The sequence below is a fragment of the Ornithodoros turicata genome, unplaced genomic scaffold (assembly GCF_037126465.1).
Source record: "Ornithodoros turicata isolate Travis unplaced genomic scaffold, ASM3712646v1 Chromosome32, whole genome shotgun sequence".
Classification (NCBI taxonomy): domain Eukaryota; kingdom Metazoa; phylum Arthropoda; class Arachnida; order Ixodida; family Argasidae; genus Ornithodoros; species Ornithodoros turicata.
The window spans coordinates 137,890-156,528 of NW_026999357.1; the positions used below are offsets into that span (position 1 = coordinate 137,890).

Consider the following 18,639-nt stretch of genomic DNA (forward strand, 5'->3'; position numbering starts at 1 on the left):
GGGGAAGGCCCCTAATTGGACGACTGGAATGCATAACGTTGCATTGTTAGTGGTCCTATCACTTTCATTGGCATCGTACCCTATGCTGTGCGAGCTCCCTCAAACTAGGCGTTCTATGGGGAGCTGTTACTGCCACAGCTAGAGCTCCTAGCCAACCACTCGAATGATATCGTTATCTGCCCTGATTTGTTCAAAACGGTAGGCGTACGCCTTTTCTGTGACAATTATGAACAGCATAAGTGTCACAAAAATGGCGTACGCCTCCCGTTTTCAGCAAATCAGGACAGATAACGATATCATTCGAGATGATGGTTGGCTAGGAGCGTGCTATGCGGTGAAATTCATTTCTAAGAGTGTACGAAAGCGCGAGTCGTCAGGATTGTACCTTCACCCAGAACCCCCCCACGTAAACCTTGAAATCCGGGCTGTTGAAATCCGAGCAACCGCACTCCAGAGAGGTCGACCGAGCATTTGGCAGAATGAGGCCAGGGGGCGCTGTAAGTGGGGGGCGCTGCTGACATGGGAGGGCAGGATAACGTTCGTTTCCCCCCCCCCTCCCCCGTTGCACCATTAGCTTTTTTCTTCCTTCTACAAATTTTGTCATCTCCATATTTATGTTTGCTATTTCTGCTGTGCGCTCGTGTTTTGAAAGCAACCTCGGTGATAAACTGCTAGGAACGCGGTTGTGGGCAGATCGCCTTCAACTCTCGGATGAAACCCAGATCAGTAACCCAAGAAAACCAAGATAGATCGGTATAGGGATCGCCATACCGCGATTTAATTACTGCTAATCGGCATGTGTTTCAAATTGATATTCGTTTATCCGGAAATAAAACCATCACCATTTAGTACGAAGTATACCTGACGAGGGAACTGATTTCTATTTCGTTCGGACAGAGGCCGAGTCACGTGATGAGGAGTACTAAGTGAGCCGTAGTGGTACTTTTATTCGGCATTTTCGTATCATGTACTACCAAACTGGTTCACGACAGAAAAATAGGAAAATACGGAAAGGACGAGCATTCTTTTAGGAGCCGAGCCATTGTGAACAAGCTTCAAGTGTTTGCGGGTTATTATCAGAACTAGGGATGGGCTAACCGAATCCGCGAATCCTTCACAGGGATTCGAGATTCGGAAATCCGAATCCCGGTGCCCAAAACGCTGAATCGAATCCACCAGCCGGTACGTTGCTCTTGGCTCTCATTTAAGTCACATATAACATGGTAAACAACACATGTAAACAATAACAACAACACGTTAAATTACATTTAGGAAGAAATATACGGGTATGTTTGCTCTTGAAAGTGAACTATTATTTAATTTGTTTCTCGTTAAACAAAGATATCAAATTCTGCTTCAAAGCACTAGAAGTGTTTTTTCCTTGGCTTTCTAACTACTTTTTTTCAGGGATCCGAAAGATCCGAGATTCGCAAGATTCATAGATTCGCAGAACCTTCATTGGGTTCGGATACGGATTGGATTGAATCCACCCCATCTCTAATCAGAACCAATACATTCAGGTTGTTCTAGGTGTCTCCCGGTGCCACTAGACACACAACACAGCTAATTGCTTGCATTACATGTAAATGGGAATTATGCATCTGATTCAGTTCATATTCACGAGTAAGTAGTTAACTGGCAGGGGTTCATCGCGCTTGCAAGAAAGCCCTCCAGTCATACCAAACATGACCTACCGAATAGTGTGATGCAAACTAAATTGGTGCAATGTGGCATTCTGTACTGTATTGAAAGGGACAGTCTCGTTCAGCCGGGCTAATGCGCACGAGGACTATCAACGAACTCGTATTCACGGAATTTCTCTAAACGTTGCGTAATATCAGACGACGAAACCTTCACTCTCAAGCAACGTCACGCATGACATTGGTCTCCGGGTAAGTCGCTCATTGGCTGAGCGAAGAATAAAATGGCTGTTTGCAGTTACCGCAGTTGTCATGGCAGTTGCAGCTCGCAGAAGGATTGTGGGTTGTCATCCTCATGAGCTCCCATTTGCTCGCGAAGTGGGGACAGCTCAGATGTAACAAGACTGCAACCACAGACATCAGACAGATCTCCACCACGAGCCGTTGATGCTGACCGTGCATTAACTGTGGGGTTGACTGAAAATGCGGCGCGTAATCGGCTCCGCGTCTCTTTCACACGTTTTCTTTCCGCGAGCACATAATGCGGATTTTTAATAAACACGCGCTCCTTCTCCACGTACGTCGACGTAGTTTTTGGTTGGTCTCGGCTGCATGCGACCGTCAATGACGACGACTTGTCGGTGGGGTTGGCCTACAGCTACCACCAATTAGGCTGCGAGTTCACACGTCCCCGCAGTCACTTTTGAAAGTCGTCCACTCATCCAATCACCCGCAGGGTGATGAAGCCATTTTGTTATTGTTGCGGTATGCTGTGCAATCCTTATCAGTATGTCTATTTTCAACTCTACGAGACACATTTTAAACGGTTTGAACCAGTTTTCGTGTGCTGTGCCAATCAGTGTACCACATGTGAGAGGTAATGTCAGGTTCCGCCGATGGCTTGCTCCTCCTTCCTTCCTCTCGCTCCGTAGCGTTTACACTTCATATAGCTACAAGGAACAATGCAGCTCATTCTTTACTGTACCAAAAAAGTGCTGGGAAAATGCGTACAACATACAAAAGGCCGTACTGCTTGCGGATGTCACGATCACAATTTCCGTCGCCTTCACACTGGGACGCCGAATGAAACAGCAAAGGCATCACTGCAAAGAGTAGCTAGCACATCTTTTTTGTTTGTTCGTTTGTTTGTTTGCTTACCCCTCGGGTCGGGTATGGGATGTCGTGAACTTTTTGGAGGTGAGGACGCAGGAACTCAGCACTTTTTGGTTTATCAATTCTACGAGGCGCACCATACTCGTCAATGAATTCCTCCAGAAACCTGCTGACATATTGCTCGGCTCGGCACTGCTTACTTCCACCCTCGGGTAGGCATGTAACCGGTTAAACTTCGTGATGTTGTCGACAAGAACAAACAGCACATTGCTCTTCAATGAAATTCTCACAAATGGACCTAAGTGGTCCATATGGAAGATCACTATCGGCTTCTGCCGTGCCAGAATACAATTGAGAAGTCCTTGAGCTTTGCCGCATGGAGCCTTAAGGAAGAGACATTATACAGCTATACGCGCGACAGTCTTGCCCGTAGCAAAATGCCCCCAATATAGCTATTCTTTACCACAATGAACTTTCGGATTCTTTTTTTTTTTTTTCATTCCATCCTTGCGTTGCCATCCTCGTGCTGATAGTGGAGAAGGTAATTGTTTCAGCTTGAAGGCTCTCACATCCTACCGTTCAATCGACGGTCGTTAGTCTTTTGCAGTATTTATTCTCATCTTGCACTAAAATGCAAAAATAACTTGCTCTCAAATGAAACTCATGTTTCAGTTAGTATAATACAAGCAAAATTGCAGAGATACCGTTTAGGAGAAAAACGCAGTGAAGATTGGCAATCTTAGGCGGCAACGAATGAGATCCACAGAGGAAGCAACGATTGGCGGCATCCAATGAGACAGCAATGAGGCCGCAGGACAAGCGCGTGCTTATCGGTGGCCGTGAGGATTTGGAACGGGTCCGATAGTAGCGTTCCGTATGGGCGCGGCATGATGCGCACTGCTCGATGATGCCTGTGCAAAGCAAGCACAATCCACATTCCGCGCAGGGTTACGCCGTTGACCGGGAGCGCGAACAAAGACCAAAAACGTGACCTCAATTCTGTGCACCAGTGATACGAAGAAGGGACCCTCGATCTTCATGAAGGAATACGGCTTTCTGAAACAGCGGTGTTCCTCGTCAGCGCTGTTTCGGCATCTACCGACGTCATGATTGTCGTCTATTGAAATCTGCCTGAGCCTTCAGAAACTTGTGGAGAGGCGCGTCAATCGTAGCGTAGTGCTGCACAAATATCATAAAAAGGTTGTCAATACGAGGAACCTCCACAGCTTAGTCACGTGCGTAGGCAGTGGTGGTTCCCTAAGTGCTACTTGCTTTCGCTTTCCCGGCCCTTTATTTGTGAGTACAGCTTGGGACAAAAGTTTACGGAACACGGCATCTACGTATTGCTTCATTGGAGCGGCCCTCCGTTAGCTATCACGAAGAGATCGAATAAGAAACGGGTGGCCGGCTATTCTATCCACCTCCCAGTATGTGTATCCCCTCCTGTTTGCTGCTAGGTTGTCGCACCATTGGAGAAATGCGACACCCCGGTGTTCCGTAAACTTTTGTCCCAAGCTGTACAAAACCTAGACACTCCACCTCAGTTTTCGGAAACTTGCGACGGTCGTGCATCCAATCTCTACTTGGATTGGTGATGGCTGCTTCTTGTGAACTGACTGACTCACCAAGATCCTGAATGTCGATCAAGTTTACGCGGTTTATGGTGATGTCGCAAGTCTTAGCATTCATGATACGAAGGCTTGTCACAGGTAATCCACCTCATCTTCTCCGGGTAAAAGAAGGTTATTTTGTTCCGAAAAATCTGAGAGTAGACCCATTGGACAGCCCATTGGATTGGCCTCGAGCTTCGCCGTCTCGTTGGTGGACAGCCACCCGTTCAGTCACTCTCCACAGTGTTTTGACTCAGGGAAATCTCGCTCATTCAACAACACGGTTGTGCCTTTATTCCGCTGTACCACGACGTGTGGTGAATCCATGACGTTCGTTCCCACGATGACCTCAGCGCCAGAGAAAGCGTCGCCTGGAACCACCTGCATGTGCAGCCCTCTGATGATATTCCAAATAAGCCTCAATCTTTCCTAGCGTTACGCAAGTTCCTCCCGCAAGTTTCTTTGCGGTGGAGCCTGCCACTTTACCCACCTGCGTTGCAGATTTTGATTTGATGAGGGCTGATCTGAGCACCAGTGTCCAAGAGAACAGTTGTCGGCTCGCCATTCCAACACATTCACCATCTTTACCGCTTACGACGATTCAGACTTCATGTTGGTTTCCGCTTGTGACTCCTATGGATGAAGCAAGCATGCGGAAGGCCTCATTTAGAACTCCAGATGGACATTTTGAGGCGACATGCATGTTCTTCGGAAGTATTTTCTCTTCGTTCAGGACAAGCCTTTCTCCGATCTCCTTGCTTTCCACAGCGTGTGCACGTCTTTTTTCGTCGTGAATTTGACATCGCGATTTCGACGTAGTGTTTGTGTGACATTTTGAAGATTTTCAGTGCATAGATGCATGCGTATTTTTGGAGTTTTTAGTGCTTATTTATCCGCACTCGTGGTCGAACTTACTTGGAGGTGTCATCGTCCGTTCGTGGCGACGCCTGAGCTGTTTTTGAAAATTGCGTAGGCTCTCTTCCTTGTCATTCGCGCCATTCTTCTCACATTTGTGAAACATGAGTGAAACGTGTGAAACGTGAGTATCGTTAGATGACACTAGCATGTCGCTGAGACAAAATGGCTTCTCCAATCGATCACCAGCAAAAGCAACCCCTATCGGGCTTGCATGCAAGTTGTGCCAGCTGCATCCTCGCTGTGCGTGTAACTTTGCCTGTGGGGACGATCCTCGACGGCGGAGATATACAGTGTAATGCTGTTATGTGTACCGAAATACGCGCATAGTCGTTTTGGGGTTCAGTGCGCAAACAGTTTCGCGCCTGCCTGTGCTCAAGTTTGCCAGTGCAGAAAATAACCAGGAGACTCAAATGCATGTGCGATTAACGTATCCGTGGCGTCATTGCGGCTCATTGCCAACTCCTGGTGAAAGCATGTTGAAGAAAATGTGCACAACGTAACACTAGTAATGGTATTTGCGGCACTTGCAGCTTGTCACCACACAACTGGCACTACACACACCTTGTAAGTGGAAGTGTACCCCAATTGTCTATGAAGCCCACGAATGAACACTTCCAACAGAACAAACGATTATTGTCCTTAACTTCCACTAAGGCTGCGTTAAAGTTGATCGAGGCCAATTGACATGCTAAGACAAGCGAACCAAATGTAGAATATACGAGTGTAGAATATATGAGTTGTGAACCGAACCTGAACCATTACTTTTGACGGAACCGAAACCGAACAGAAATTTTCATGGGACTGTTGAACGCGAACCGGAGTAGAAGCCGAACAAAAAATGACAGCGGTAACCGATTTGCATCGAAACTATTCGGAAAGAAGTGTCTGGTCTCCACTCTTCATATCACGGATTTCGTAAATTTTCATCGAGCAGTCAAACGAGTACGTACAGTAAGTTTGCTTTCAGCGTCTTTTTTAACACGTTGAAGCGCAGTTGTCCTTGTAAGCGCCGCGGTTTGCGCCTGACGAACGTGCTGCTGAGTCAGCTGTTCAGAAAGGGGCGCGGACGCTTGTCAAATGTCGGGTTCCCAAGCAAACAACGTGGCTGTCCTTTGCCACCAATTGCTGTAGTTTCTCAAGGTGAGTGGTCATCGTCCACCGAATAAAGCAGGAATGGAGTAGGCCAGTTGTGTAGCTCGATAAGACGAATATGTGGTTATGCAGAAATTGAGAAGGAGCATACCCAGAGCGGTGTCTGTATGATTGGTGATGGTTTGAAAAAATGCTTACTGCCTTTACAGCCACATTGTGTTTTGGATTAACTGGTACACTGCTGTTAGGTCGGACACAGCGAGGTTGGTAGACTTAGCTTCGACATACTTCAGTACGGTTTATAGTACCGTCGCGTATGTAAAATGCTGGCTATCTTACTTTGCTGGCCGATTTTGGGAATAGACAGTAGCTATCTGCACATCCATTTCTTCTTTCTCCCAATGCAGGCACAGTACGCATTCCCTAAAACGAACACGTTGAAGCGGTTCGCGAACCAGTTCGGGGCTGCAAACTGGTTCGATTTTTGGCGCGGCCGAGCCAAAACTGCGCCGGAACGAAATTCAAGCAAACCGAACCGAACCGAACCTGTATTAAATAGAGAGTTTTAGCAGACCGTTGACAACGGTGGTTTGCGTCAAACCGTATTAACCGGATCCAATCAGTGGATAAGATTCTGAGTCACGCGCGACTACGATTGGTTCCGATAGACACGATAATCTTATCAACGGTATACTAAAACTCACTAATGTCTCTGTAAAGCGTGTCGGTGGAGAGGGGCACTACCTCGCGATGCGGTATCCCCCCCAGAGCTTGTTTATTGCTCGCCGCTGATAAGTCTAGGCGGGCGGCGATTTATCTCATTGGAAGGAACACAGGAACCTTGGTCCATAGAACATGATAAGCCCAGATTCATTTGAAGAGGCTGCATGTTGCGGTTTGATAGCTTCCTTTATTGTATCGTAATAATGAAAATCAATTCGTACGCTGCTGCCGCAGCTGCCGTTCACGCAGGGCACGGTTTTCGCCAGCGCTGCGAGCTTCGCTCGTGTCTAGCGCCCGTCACATTGATATCTGGGAAGAACCGTTTCGTGGTATGTCGTTTTGCTCTACGGACTGCTAAAAAAATTTTTCGGAAAAATCGGCAATAGTCTCGCGAGGTCCGAGCAGGTACTTTGGAGTCGGTTCGCATGGAATTGCCCAGGTACCAAATTTAACGTCCCTTCTGACACGACCCTGAGCAATCCGTGAATAGTGTTTCGGAGTCGGGGTTGCACAAAGACACTATTCAGCACTCGAGAGTGTAACTTGGCCTCCTACTAAGGCTTGCTGTCTGAGAACCTTGTTCGGACCGTGATCGAGATTTGATCTTTGAGATTGCGATTGACATCCAGATCGTGGGACCACGTTGCCGCTGGTGACGGTCATTGCAATACACCAGAATTCATTTCAATGTCCTTTCAATTCCGTTTCAATGCTGGATATCCCTGGGATTTTCAACCCTTGATTTTCCTCGTTCCCACGGAGCTGCAGTACAAATATCACCTTATCCGGAAACCTTGCAATAGGAGTCAACTAGGAAATCAACTATCATATCTGTCACGAATTTTTGAACGAAGGACTACTGTGCAAGTCATTGTAACTTGTAATATTTTTGCAAAACATTGAAATCGTTGTTGAACTGTTGTGCATGCAACGCAATACGAACAGAAGGAGAAAAAGGACAAGGTGCTAGCTCCTTCCTTGACTCTAGCACCATGTTCTATTCCTCCTTTTGTCAGTGTCCGTGTCACTGAATTTTTCTGCAAAATTCAGTGGGAACCGTTGTGGCCGCCCACAATCTGTTATCAGCGGGAATGTATTGTGAAGCCAAAACAAACAAACATGAGGAAATTGATTCATTGGTTGACTGATTTTTAAAAGAAAAAAATGGAGATGTTAGTCTCGAGCCACTCGGGACTGCTTACGCGTTATGAGGAAATTAGAATAGTGCAATACACTCTTAACTCCGTACCCTTTAGTAAAGGGTAAAAAATCGCAATATTTTACCCTCTATTTCAGAAGCTACCAGGTACCCTCTGAGCGACCCCTTTTATAAAAGTTACAAGGAAACCCACTAATTAGAGGTTACGGCCTTCAATCCAGCACCTGCCCGTAAAGGGTACGCCAACGCGCGGCTTTTTATACAGGATGTTCATTTTTATTCGCAACAGGGTAGCGCTCATTTGGCAGGTGGGTTATGTGAATTTTTGCTAATTAATCGGTCCGTAGTTACAGACGCATGCGTCAGGAAATGTCGGAGATGTTTGTAACTACGGATGGGTTAATTTGCGAAAATTAACGTAACCCACCTGTCAAATGAGCGCTGGTGTGATGCGAATAAAAACAAACACCCCGTGCGTGGGATATGGACAGACATTTACAGAACACACCAAGGTACCAAAATGAACCCGCAGAAAAGGAGATCTTGAACATATGTATATTACAAAAACAGAAGTATAGCTAGAGGTGACACATTGTGCACAAGTGCGATTCTGATGTGAGGAGGAACCATGATCGCTTTACCATAGGTATGTGGAAAAAAGAACTATCTTCTAAGTGAGAAGCAATGCATAAAAGTGCGAGGAAGCCAGCGAGTCAAAACAACTGACCTATGTTTGCTAAGCTGAACAGACCCAACGAAATGGAGAATTGCAGCAGAAAAAAATTTATTCCACATTCGTGTTGCAGAGGCGAGCGCAAATGGCAATACAGTATTACATAAAACGCACACAACCTTGAGGAATATGAGTGTACAGTAACGCAGGAGACACTACATTACTGCGTTATCAGCGTTGGAGGCGCTCTGGGACGAGTTTGTGAGGTACTGCATTGCGCTGGTGACGGTATATGTGAACCTGCATGTGGGATCCTGGGAACAAAAGTTTGGGCAATGAGAGTAACAATTACGGAACCATTCAAATCGGTACAAAGCACAAGGTACAAAGCAGCATAAATGCAGGAAGGCGTTCACTCCGCGATTGAGTCTTAGAATATCGTAAGAATACAACGAGTAGGAAGCTGCGAATTATATATCTTGATGCATATATCCGCAGCTCGCAAAATGCACGCCGGTGTATTGACTTGGCGACCAAGTAAGAGCAGAAAAGTAGCAAGCGTAAGTGGCGTTCATATGCAGGACCGCAAAACGCTTGCCATAATCACAACAAACATGCGCTAAGAGCTCTTGCTATCAAAATAACGCACGTACCTAGCACAAAACGTACACTTACCCAGTGTATGAAGTGTGTGAATTAGGGCTGCGGTGGTGACGTTCGTTTTCGGTTATATATTCTTTGCAATCTTCGCACTCACTACACTTTCCCCTGAGAACACCGAAAATATCCTTGTTTGCTAGAGACATCTAGCTTTTCCGTTGTCCCTGACGATACTATGATAAACGCGAGGAAAACCACTGATTAAAACAGATTACACTTGTTAACGGACGGACGACGAGCGTTAAGCGTTTCAAGGCAACCGCTCTCAGTGTGGATAGACATAGACCAGGCTCGGCTACGCAGCGAAATCGGAAATCTTGGTGGTTGCGGCATTGACAATGGTTTTCCACCCTTTAGAAAGAAACATACTATCAGTATTCCAGACTGCGAGCTTATAATCTGTGTTCATACAGCATTGATAACATGTAGTCGACGTATAGATGACGCTGAAACAGATAAAAAATAACAGCGTAGATTCTCAACTGTCGTCTCGAATGGGAGGCTGAAACGCGGCATTATGCTGAAAAATAGAAGGAAAACAAACGATAAGAACATGAACGATAAGAAACTAACAAAGAAATTATCGTTGGAGATTTCGCGTAGAAGTTACAGTGCCGGAGTAGAGGGTACATTTATAAGTTACAACAAGCTGTTTTTGTTTTTTCCGAGATGTAACTTCTATTCGTGTTGTAAAGACATGACCTTGGTCGCTTTTAACCTCTAAATATACGTTACAGTGGTGTAACCTATAAGAAATCTCGAAATCTACGTCTATATAGAAGTTACATGTTTCTAAAAGTTACAATAAAAGGTACGGGTTTAAGAGTGTAGAGCCTAGTGTATTGTAGAAGGAGAATAGAAGGAGACACAATACACAGAGGACAACATGTACGATTAAGTAATAATTACGACCTAGTAGTAGTAGTTGTTGTTGTTGTCGTTATTAGTAGTAGTAGTAATAAGTACGGTTAAGTAGTAAGTTAAGTAGTACGGATTAAGTGGTGACTATACATCTAGTTCGACTCACTTTTATTTCTAGACAGATGCCACTGTATACAAAGGTAGAAATTTGGGGTAGTTGGTACATATATAGCCATGAGTAAAACTTGCAGCCAAAGAGAGGACAGAGACACAACAACACAACAGCGTGTTGTTGTGTTGTGTCTCTGTCCTCTCTTTGGCTGCAAGTTTTTACTCATGGCCACTGTATAATAGGTTCTTTGAGGTGGCGCTGGCACGATCACGGGTTGTCTCGAATAACGTGCGTTGCATGTGTCTAGTACCACTGCTCTACGGAAATAGGTGTCCGGCTTCCTTGCAATATGCAGGCGGTGTGGAGCTGTGGCCCGTTATGATTATGAAAAAATGAAGCAAGCGAGCTGGTGAAGATGATGCATAATGTAAAACCCCGAGACTAGGGAACACGAAGGGACAGACACAAACAGGAAGCCTCAAAAAGGGAAGACTTCGTGTTTGTGTCTGTCCCTTCGTGGTTCCCTAGTCTCGGGTTCTTACATTATGCACCGTCATGATTGTTGCAAGCGGATGTGAAGTGTGTACACGCTCTTTTCCAGCGTACAAGCCAGGAGACTTTCTTCTCTGTTCTGTCACATCCGGCATGGCAGACCATCTCCCAAAAGACGGCTTGTGCAACGTGATATTATTTTCACTGCTCACGACCAACACCAGCGTGATGTTTTCTAGTAAAAGTGTAATTGCGTTGAACCGCATCAGAAGATATGTTGCTGCGTCAAGGAGAACTCAATGTGGGCTCGACTTCCAGTTCAAGTGAGTCCTCCAATTATGCTTTATCCTTGCAAGGATTCCCAGGGCACTTGCCTCATGGTAGTATGAAACTACATATGCGGACGCGTTTTTCATGGCAGCTCACCTAGATTTGTACCGTGCCATCAAGTTGCTGGCAAGTTGCCTGCTGTCGACAGAGCTCCAAGGGGTCAGCTACAGCTGCTGACCCCTGCTGCTGCTGTATGGCATCCATTGCAGATTGACCGGAGGTGTGAAAAGTTGGCAACTTCTATAGTTACCACCTAGGTTAGCATAGGGTGGTAACAGCAGTTATCGTATAATCAAATTGCAATAAGCGGGCGTACGTCCCCCTCGCTCACCTAATCGGGTACAGGTGCCAACATTTAGGCACAACGTATGGGGCAACTATTACTTCCGAAAAGGTGTAGCTGCTCCACCCTGTTTTCTAAAAGTACAGAAGCGGTGTGTACACACGGGTGCAGTCGTACTTGTGACATATTTTTTACAGTGATATCCCAATTCAGGCTTCAAGCGAACACTGCACTCAAAAGTTGGCCCTTGGTCTAGGAAACAACAGTGCTAGAATAAAGTGCAATGCAATGCGAGAAAATAGCGACAACGCGTGACTCGTGTGTACAGTGCATGGCTAAAAACTAGAGACGATATTGTAATGTTTGATATTCGCCCTGCACGGTCACTAATTCGGGAGGCACAATCCTGGTACGGAACTATTTTATGGTAGTGTGAAACTCCATGCGAACGCGTTTTCCGTGGCAGCACGCCTAGATTTCTAACGTGCCATCAAGTTAATGCATTCACTGCCTGCTTCGAACCCGTAACCATGGACCGCTTTGAACTTTGGCACTTGCTGATAACGAAGGAGAAAGTCTCCAAGCTGTTCCGATTCCTTCTCTCTCGGCCAGGTCACTCATGTCTGCGAAAACGAAACGTTCCCTCTTCCCTTCCTCGTTCCTGTAATCTCCCAACATGCGCCGCGCGTAAAAGGAGCACTGGGAACACTATCGGAGCAAGTCTGTCTGCTCTGTCTGGAGCAATTCTGTGCTATTTGCAGATTGGAAGACTTCCAGTCGGTGGTTTCCCACGTCCCGGGGTCAATGCAAAGCCACCTAGGCAGCAGAAGGCCCGCGTACTCTTTCAATTCACGCCATGCTCCTGGACCGAGTGTCGCTGAGAAGCCATCTCATTGAAAATGTATGGCAGCCGGTCGAGGTGCTTGACGGTATCGAATGAGTGCACAGCCCTTGTTATCCAGGTGGCATTGGTCAAGGCCACCCCACGGAGCACCGCTGACATCTCCTTCCAGATGGATAGATTTGATTCTGGTTTCTGCTATTGGTTACTGCACTTATCTTCCATTCGCTTTCGGTGACATAGTGGAAGCTCCTTCTTGTACAGTGCTGGGCAGAAGTTTACGAAACACGCTCCGGCGTATTCCTTCCTCAGAGTGACAAGCTAGCAGCGAATGGGGACCGTACGGATTTGCAAACAGGACTGGGTTACCTAGTCCGTACAATCCCGTTCCCTGCTAGCATGTCGCTTTGAGGAAAGAATGCGCCGGATTGTGTTCCGTAAGCTTTTGTCCGGCACTGTACTTCGCTTGCGCCCGGTCGTGTGCGAGCGCCCCCACACCCCCGCTCATTCTAACGCGTGATACTGATCGTGTGCTGTTGGCCGGAGCGGGGCACTCTATGCAGTCGCCTGATTGTTCCGAATAGCTGCACCCGCACCCAGGGTCAGTGACCACTTTCGAGTTTTGTATGCAAAAAAGAAGCATCTCAATGTCCGTACACTCACTTTCTCACTGCTTACTGCATTCGCAGCACTATCGTCGAGCACCGAAACAACATCGGAAGTTCATCGACGCTCCAAGCTATCACAGAGATCGGTGCGCACTTGTCCGGCGTCCTCACTGTCAACGTGGAATCAAACTGGGATGAGCGTTGCGAAGCCACGAGTGTCCTGCTTCGTGTAAGTTGTAGTTGGAACAGTTTAGGGTCGCGTAATACGATGCCCCCGTCAATGTAGGCATTGAACGTCTTCGTCAAGTGCGTTATTCCACATATTCTGCGGAAAGCACTTCTAAAAATTGTGTGCGCGAAAAGTCCGGAATTCCCACTCAGAGGTGCCTTCCAAGAAGAAAATACACACACATACAAAAATGTTTCGCAAAATTTGTTGTTTTTTTAGTCAAAAACGTCGAATTCGGTTGAGACGGCCTTTCTATGCTTCACCTCTTCGGTGATGTAATTGGCATTGCCGCCGAGATTCACCACGCTGGTTCCTATCCGACACGTAACGAAATCATGAACGCAGACGTCTCACTGTTCGGCAGCATACTCCATTGACGTCGGTCCAGTTACACGTATTTCATGCACCCACTATTCCGATAGCACCTTCAGTACAGCGGCATTTTTTTCCAGACACCACTTTCAATGTGCAATATATAAATAGTAAACGACAGCATGGAAGACAGATGTCTAACAACATTGTCACTCTGAGAATTGCTTACGCATATTCGTGCAGCACTGTGTTGCAAACTATATATACATCCCGGGTAGGGTAAGATGGGACAAGATAATACAGAAATTTGCAGTTGAATATGAACTGAGTATGGAATATGCTCCCCCCCCCCCCCCAAAAAAAAAAGCTGGCCACAGGTCTAGAGCTTCCGATCTGTAAATCGTAACCGACGCAGCCGGTTGTACAATAAACACAGAAAAAGAACAAGAAATTCAAAAATGCAGATTGTCTCATCTTGCCCGAACACTCGTGACAAGGCGAGACATCGCCACTAAGATGTGACACGCACTAAGATGCACTAAGATGTGACACGCCTTGGTAATGAGCTACAGAAATTAGTTTTTGCTCTCCAAGCACCTACATAGCTCCTTTGAGCTCCAGGAACACATAGTGTGCAATAAAACCACACAGAACCCGGTGCTATTTCTTGCTCCACCGTCCTTTGCACGCCAGGCACCGCCAGTCTGGAGTGTCACTGGTTGCTCGCTTTTGAGTGCTGTGAAATACTATAGGCGATATGCAAAAAAGAAATATCTGAGGAGCATGCATAAAACTACCTAGTCGCGTCTTGCCCAGTGCATACAGTCGTATTGATTATGTTTTCTGTGAAACACCGGGTAACTAGGAATGTGCACATTCTGCATGTATCTATATGAATGAAAAGAAATAGGATATCCATTTACATTGACAGAATAGTCCTGAAAACGCTGCTGCACAGATGACAAAAACGAGTACAGAAAACTGCGCCGTCTTTGCAAGCCTTTACATTTCAGGCCTTCGCAATAATACAGATCCGCAATAAAGCAGACATGCAGAGCCATCTATGAGTAAAGTGGCAATCGCATGGAACAACGCGTCTCTGCGACAGGAGACGTCGAATACATAATGCCGCGGCTTGCCCTGTGTCTCATCTTGCTCCAGCTTACCCAACATCCTGGCGAAATCGCAAATTGTCACCGTCAGTTTATGTACAAAGTAGAACCATGCAACCGCCAGATTCCTACTGTCTACACATCCCAGAATCAGAATGGATATTTGGATGAAAGATGAAAGTCACTGAAAAGGTTAGCTAGCTGTAGGGATCGAACCCACATCTTCTGGATTGTCTTGGATGTTCAGGGGATGTCTTCCACCGCGCCACCAAGATTATGGCGGTAATGTAAAAGTAATGCATATGCTATATGAGTCCGATAGGAGGAATGCGCAACGAAGTGAACCTGTACAGGAGTGCTTTTGAAGGGGTGTAGACAATTGCTCGCCATGAATGCGCGCATACAAAATGCGATTTCAAAACATTGTCGACCAATCGAAGCTCGCGCACAGTCTCGGCCAATGTGGTTGCAACACGGTGTGTGGGCGCAGTGGTACATAATCTACAGCCGCATCCGCGGGTACTTGAGAGGGCTGATCTCTGATCTGGCAGTGGAAGAGGACAACTTTTCGAATAACGCTCCATACATCGCGCTGGAGGTCACACGAACACAACATGCCGGCTCCAACTCGCCATCTTGCCTCAGTGTCGATCAGGGTTACGGAGTTGGCACTCCGGAATGATTCCGGAATCATTTCAGATTTATCATAGCCTGGAATGGAATTTGGATGGAATGACGGAAACTCTTCTGGGAATGGAATGGGAATGAAATTAGGGCTTTTTTTCGCAGGAATGGAATTCGAATGGAATGGTCTGGGCGCTCCGGTGATAGTTTTGATTTTAGTCCCGTGGTTTCTGCCGTTCACAGACGCACAGCACCTGCACACGGTCAAGAGCGGAAAAATATTGTTGAATATTCGGCATGCACCTTCATTTCAAAAATAAGAATACAGGGATGCTCTCCGCGGTCCCCCAGAATTGCGCGCCGCTCCAGCAGACGGGAGTATTTTCCACAGCTTGGCATATTATGACAGCACAGCAAAGGACCCATCCAGAACCTCATGTTTGTGAACCGGAACACGCGATATCAGCAAGATTGCTCACATGTGCAAATTAAAAAAAAAACGTTTCTCATCGCAATTAGTACTGTATCGATGTTGTTGTGATTTTAGGAACCTCCCCGCAGCTTGTCTTTATGTGCTTTTTCCGCGCTGGGTATTGATAACTTCCCCTAACAATGGTGGGCTAGCCAGTACAGTTACCGCTCCTTATTTTTTGTTTTTATTGGTGGAATTAAAAGAATGGGATTGGGTTGCCTAGACATTCCAGGAGTGGGAATTGACCATGCCTTTCCATTCCGACGAATTGAAAGGAATGGAATTATAACAAATCTCCATTCCTGGGAATGGGATTGGAATGGAATGGAATTCAGCAACCCTGGTGTCGATACTCTGAAGCATAGCTTATTCAGTGGCTCCAGTTGACCGAGCCTTACCGTAGCCGGTGTCTCGTGCGTCGCAGTTGCTCGCTTGGCGTGCTAAAAAAAGGCAACAAACTCCGAAACAATAAATTAAACTATAAACGGTAAACACCGCCCTGAAGCGCAGCAGACGGCTCGGCAGAAGTAACCGGCCGGCTTGGCGGAAGAGACCAAGCCAAATGTCATGGCAAGCCGGAGCACGGGCAGACCACGAATGTGTCATCGACACAGGGTTTGCGGGCCGCAACAGCACAGGGCGCAACGCTGAACCCAATTATGCCGACCGTCGCTTTGTTACCCACTGTGCTGTCCAGACTTACTGTCCTGCGCCCTTTTGGGGAAGTCGCCCGGGGCGGTTGCCCCTCTCTTCGGGCTCGAAACGGCTCCGGGCAAAAGCCTTTTCAACCTGTCAGGTGACAGAACGATGTCATTCGGGATTCTGAGCCTGCTATATGCGGTGAGTGTGAAGTTGCAGTGATGCGCTGGGCAGAAAACACATATCAATGTTAACGCAGCTCACCCCGCACGCAAAATCATTAGTGACAATTAGTGACAGTTACCACCTTACAGCTTCAGTTGTCATTCCGTGCTTGTAAGTGACGTACGTGTTGAATCAAAGTAGAAGGAACGAAAAGAGATGGAGGGTGATAGAGCACGGATTGTTTCCGGAAAGTATCAGTATATATCTACGACTTATGACAGGTTTCACTGGCAGCGAAGAGGAAATTGGAGTTCACATCCAATATACACACGCGAACTTTTCTGAAATATCCGGACCAGGTGTGTCGTTGTTGCCGACTGCGGGATCACAAAATAAATACATAAATAAAAAGGAAAAGAGGAAACAACGAACAACTCTGCACGAAAATGAATACTGTTATGAACAAGCGAACAATGTATCTGAACACCAAAACGCACGTGTCACAAACGTTCGTTGGCCACAGTGAGTGAATGGTTGCGACGTGAGGAGCAACTAGCACAACCAGCATTAATGACGTAATTACAGTACCGCAACGCAGGGATTTCCCTACACCCCCCCCCCCCCCCCCAGAGGGGGTGTACACCTTCTCTGCATTTTTGCAACCTCCACCCCCTGAAATTTATCAGGTGACCTCACCCAGCTCAGCTACCAACACGTTTTGGTAGTGAGCCCGGCGCAGCGAATTACATCCGTACTGTCAAACTTGGGCTGTAGGACCAGTCATGCAGATGATCGCACCATGCATTTGTCTAAAATCATTTGTAAGTGACTGTTCAATGCATATATTGCGCGCATATAGGAGCAAAAATGCGTGCGGGCACGCAAACTCAATGTGGATCATCAAGAACCATTTGCGCAAGGTATTCTGCTTTTTTCGTCTAAGGTTTTCACTGTCGGTTGCAAGGTATTCATTGAGCTTCGTGAGACAAGGTGGTAGTCTTTTTCCTTTGTCGGTCGTGTGAGTATGCATCTTAATGTTAAAATGCCGTTCATAATGAATATGTATTATACTGTACTGTGTTCTAACGTAATAACATGTACAAATAAAACGGGAAAGCTGTGCAGATATGTCACCATTATGCCACGATTCTTTCCGTGTCCCGTGTCCTGAAGAAATTCCGTAAGTGCAACCTTCACCAAACGTAACCCCCTCCTCCCCCAGGATCAGTAATTCAGTGTTGACATTAGCCATTTATGACAATTTGCCACAATCTAAATCAGAAGCATTCAAATGCAACGAAACTATGCGCTAGTGTGTGCGAGCTCAACGGTCGGAGTCTCCGAAAGTACGCGTAAAGGCCCATTCACACATGCGTTTTCAAAAGCGGCGTCGCCGCAGCGTTCGCGGCGCGGCCGAGCGGAGCCGGTCACACATGCATATGCCGCCAGCGTACAAACGCGTTTCGTTGGTGAGCCAAGCGGTTCGCGTTTTGCGCCGCCACGAACTCGAAACGCTTTCAAAAAACGCATGTGTGAGTCCAGCTTAAGTCTGGACAAGCTCCCGCCTGGCCGTCTCCAACGTTTCTCTCCTAATCATTCTCACAAAATCACCAGGTGTCTCGCAGCCAGTAGTAGGCCTTCCGCGCAACCGCGCCAGCAGCGCGGTCCGCTGGTCCCAACCCCTTAAAGCTCAGCTACGCCGATTTTCGAGTGTTACAGAATAGAATGCTACTCACACGATGTGTTCATAAGAGAACACTGATTATGTGTGCAAAATAGTTATCCCGAACTCCTCGCAGTTTTTCGAAAAAGTGAATTTTTTTGTTTCACTGACATTCCGTCTTGTGGCCCGCAAACCCTGTGTCGACGACACGTTCGTGGTCTGCCCGTGCTCCGGCTTGGCATGACATTTGGCTTGGTTTCTTCCGCCAAGCCGGCCGGTTTCTTCTGCCGAGCCGTCTGCTGCGCAGA

At 46.8% G+C, this 18,639-nt stretch overlaps 1 protein-coding gene across 2 annotated transcripts in view; it reads left to right on the forward strand.

Annotated features, from left to right (window-relative positions):
* Positions 1-18,639, forward strand: part of LOC135373792 (uncharacterized) — a 124,701-nt gene that overhangs the window by 76,196 nt on the left and 29,866 nt on the right. For both annotated transcript variants that reach the window (XM_064606859.1, XM_064606860.1), the window contains exons 14-15: positions 11,163-11,376; positions 13,197-13,344. In XM_064606859.1, the coding sequence (XP_064462929.1) occupies positions 11,163-11,376; positions 13,197-13,344 (362 nt within the window). The remainder of the gene's footprint in view (positions 1-11,162; positions 11,377-13,196; positions 13,345-18,639) is intronic.